Genomic DNA, 3,569 nt, shown 5'->3' with positions numbered 1-3,569 from the left:
AGGTGATAGTTTTGCGTGCATGTGATTCCCTCGTCCCTTTAGGATGTGGCTATCAATGGACAAGTGGCTTCAGTGAGAGAGTGATGGTGTAATGGTGGAGTATTAATTCCCCAGCTCAGTCTACAATCTCTGTGTTTCAAACTGACAAGGATAGTGAAAGTCAATTAGTTACCTGAAGTGATGGGAAGTATTGCTGACAACTTGCTGTTGGGCTCCTCTCTACCAATCGTCTCTTAATGAAACTGTCATCACTGAATATCTTTTCTGTCATTTAAACTCTTGCCAATACTCGGGAGGCTGGTATTGCACGGAGCACATAATTACTACCTGTTTGTAGGGGCAATTAAGATCATACAAGGGCAAATCTGCAACCTTAACATATGGCAAACCGTATCAGTTCATGTTCTTCGGAGAGTTTTATCAAGATTTGGGATGATGTTATAACAGCAGAAAGAGACGTTTTCGAGCTGACTGGTGATAAGGGCCGGGTCAGACACCTCAAAACATCTCAGGAAGATGACCCAGTCCTGACTGTTTCGAGATGTTTGAAGCAGGTGTTAGTGGATATTTCAGGAGTGAACCACACAGGTTTAAACAAAACACAATTCATTTCGAAATGAACAAAAGAAAACAGAACGCAGAATCTGAAACCCCAATTGACTCTGTCACAACTTAGAATCCCTACAGTGTGGAAACAGGCCATTCGGTCCGACAATTCCACACTGACCCTCTGAAGGGTATCCCACCCAGACCCATTCCCCTCCTCTATCACTTTACATTTAATGCACCGAACCTACATGTCCCTGGACACTATGGGTAATTTAGCACAGCCAATCCACCCTAACCTACACATCCCTGGACACTATGGGGCAATTTAGCACAGCCAATCCACCCTAACCTGCACACCCCTAGACACTATGGGGCAATTTAGCACAGCCAATCCACCCTAACCTGCACATCCCTGGGCACTATGGGTAATTTAGCACGGCCAATCCACCCTAACCTGCACATCCCTGGGCACTATGGGTAATTTAGCATGGCCAATCCACCCTAACCTGCACATCTTTGGATTGTGGGGGGAAACCCACGCAGACACGGGGAGAATATGCAAACTCCACACAGACAGTCGTCCGGCGCGGGAATCAAACCCGGGTCCCTGGCGCTGTGAGGCAGCTGTGCTAACCACTGAGCAACCCTGTCACAACTTAACAATGCTGTTCCAAGTTCTAATACATCCCTTGGCAAAAAGGGAAACTCAAACACAGGTTGTTACGGGAGAGATGTCTGAGTGTGAGGGAGGGTCAGCATGGAACTGTTTCCTTGAACAGCAGCCTCAAAAGCTGACCAGCAGCTACAAACAGCTGAAACCGAAATAAAACAGAGGAAACCTTAAAAGCTTCTTCAAGTAGATAAGCCAGACATATCGGAGTCTCTGCCTTCACAACCCCTCTGAAAAGAGAAACCCATGCCAACATAACCTTAATAAAGGAGCTGTATCGTCACACTGGATACTGTTCCAGCCTTTCAGCATCTCCTGATCAGATGAGGTGACAGCCTAAGAGGATAATCCTAGTAAATGTTGTGTTAGTTGAGGATAAACAGGTGGAAGGTATTGATTGAATAGAATGGAAATTTATCATCAGGTACTTTCACACGGAAAACACAGTGAAAAAGTTTACAAGTCGCCCCACCACAGCACCCACATCAATGACTTGCGTCAGACCTAATTTCTTTAGAAGTAACTTTAAGACAAGGTGCACCACAGTTAACAGCTCATGGGACGCCAGTTTAGGAATGAAGGTGCATTTGGGATAACACTGCCATTCCGGGATAACACTGCCATTCCAGGGTAACACTGCCATTCCAGGAAAACACTGCCATTCCAGGAAAACACTGCCATTCTGGGCTAACACTGCCATTCCGGAATAAGACTGCCATTCCAGGATAACACTGTCATTCCAGGGTAACACTGCCATTCCAGGATAACACTGCCATTCCAGGGTAACACTGCCATTCCAGGAAAACACTGCCATTCTGGGATAACACTGCCATTCCGGAATAAGACTGCCATTCTAGGATAACACTGTCATTCCAGGGTAACACTGCCATTCCAGGATAACACTGCCATTCCGGAATAACACTGCCATTCTGGGATAACACTGCCATTCCGGGATAAGACTGCCATTCCACGATAACACTGCCATTCCAGGATAACACTGCCATTCCAGGATAAGACTGCTATTCCGGAATAACACTGCCATTCCGGGATAACACTGCCATTCCAGGGTAACACTGCCATTCCAGGGTAACACTGCCATTCCAGGAAAACACTGCCATTCTGGGATAACACTGCCATTCCGGAATAAGACTGCCATTCCGGAATAACACTGCCATTCTGGGATAACACTGCCATTCCAGGATAACACTGCCATTCCGGAATAACACTGCCATTCTGGGATAACACTGCCATTCCGGGATAAGACTGCCATTCCACGATAACACTGCCATTCCAGGATAACACTGCCATTCCAGGATAAGACTGCCATTCCGGAATAACACTGCCATTCCGGGATAACACTGCCATTCCAGGGTAACACTGCCATTCCAGGATAACACTGCCATTCCGGAATAACACTGCCATTCCAGGCCCCTGGAATACTAGGCCAGAAGCCTCCATTGCAGAAGCTGGGCCAAGATCTCCACTCCTGGACAAGACTACCCACCAATCCACTGGAATACACGGATGGCCACATGGGGATGAGATCTCCGCGCCAAGACTGCCTATCGCCCCTTCACAGGTGCCTGGGCCTAGCTGCAGACCTGGAGCCTCAGCCTCACCTACAAGTCTGCGCCTGGAGGGAGTCAGCCGTGGGACTAGTTCCTCACTCACCTGGACACCCCGAGCTGGTAAGGAGCAGCATCCAGCACGTCCTGCCACTTTCCAGGCTCAGAATTGACTTCAACATCTTTTCAATAATGGATTTTATTAAAGATCAATCGATTAATGGGTTTTCTAGTAACACTTAGAGTACTACTGGTCTGCAAGATATCAAGCAAAGTTTTAGCTCTGTTATTAGAAATTCCACATTGTGGCACAGTGGCTCAGTGGTTAGCACTGCTGCCTCACAGCAACCGGGACCCAGGTTCGATTCCAGCCTTGGGCGACTGTCTGCATGGAGTTTGCACATTCTCCCTGTGTCTGAGTGGGTTTCCTCCTGCAGTATAAAGGTGTGCAGGTTCGGGGGGATTTGCCGTGCTAAATTACCCCATAATGCCCGGGGATGTGCAGGTTAGGGTGGATTGGCCATGCTAAATTACCCCATAATGCCCAGGGATGTGCAGGTTAGGGTGGATTGGCCATGCTAAATTACCCATAGTGTCCAGGGATGTGCAGGTTAGGGTGGATTGGCCATGCTAAATTACCCATAATGCCCAGGGATGTGCAGGTTAGGGTGGATTGGCCATGCTAAATTAACCCAATAGTGTTGAGGGATGTGCAGGTTAGGGTGGATTGGCCATGCTAAATTACCCATAGTGCCCAGGGATGTGCAGGTTAGGGTGGATTGGCC

General features: G+C 47.9%; 1 protein-coding gene across 1 annotated transcript in view; it reads left to right on the top strand.

Annotated features, from left to right (window-relative positions):
- Positions 1-2,751: 2,751 nt before the first annotated feature.
- The window catches only part of LOC122544395 (fibroblast growth factor 14-like), a 26,539-nt gene continuing 25,721 nt past the window's right edge, over positions 2,752-3,569 (top strand). Inside the window, exon 1 of the mRNA XM_043683641.1 lies at positions 2,752-2,907. Within this exon, the coding sequence (XP_043539576.1) occupies positions 2,752-2,907 (156 nt within the window). The remainder of the gene's footprint in view (positions 2,908-3,569) is intronic.

This window comes from Chiloscyllium plagiosum, chromosome 48 (assembly GCF_004010195.1).
Source record: "Chiloscyllium plagiosum isolate BGI_BamShark_2017 chromosome 48, ASM401019v2, whole genome shotgun sequence".
In the NCBI taxonomy this organism is placed as follows: Eukaryota; Metazoa; Chordata; class Chondrichthyes; order Orectolobiformes; family Hemiscylliidae; genus Chiloscyllium; species Chiloscyllium plagiosum.
Note: the sequence above shows the minus strand (reverse complement) of the source record. Positions and strands in the feature narration are given on the sequence as shown.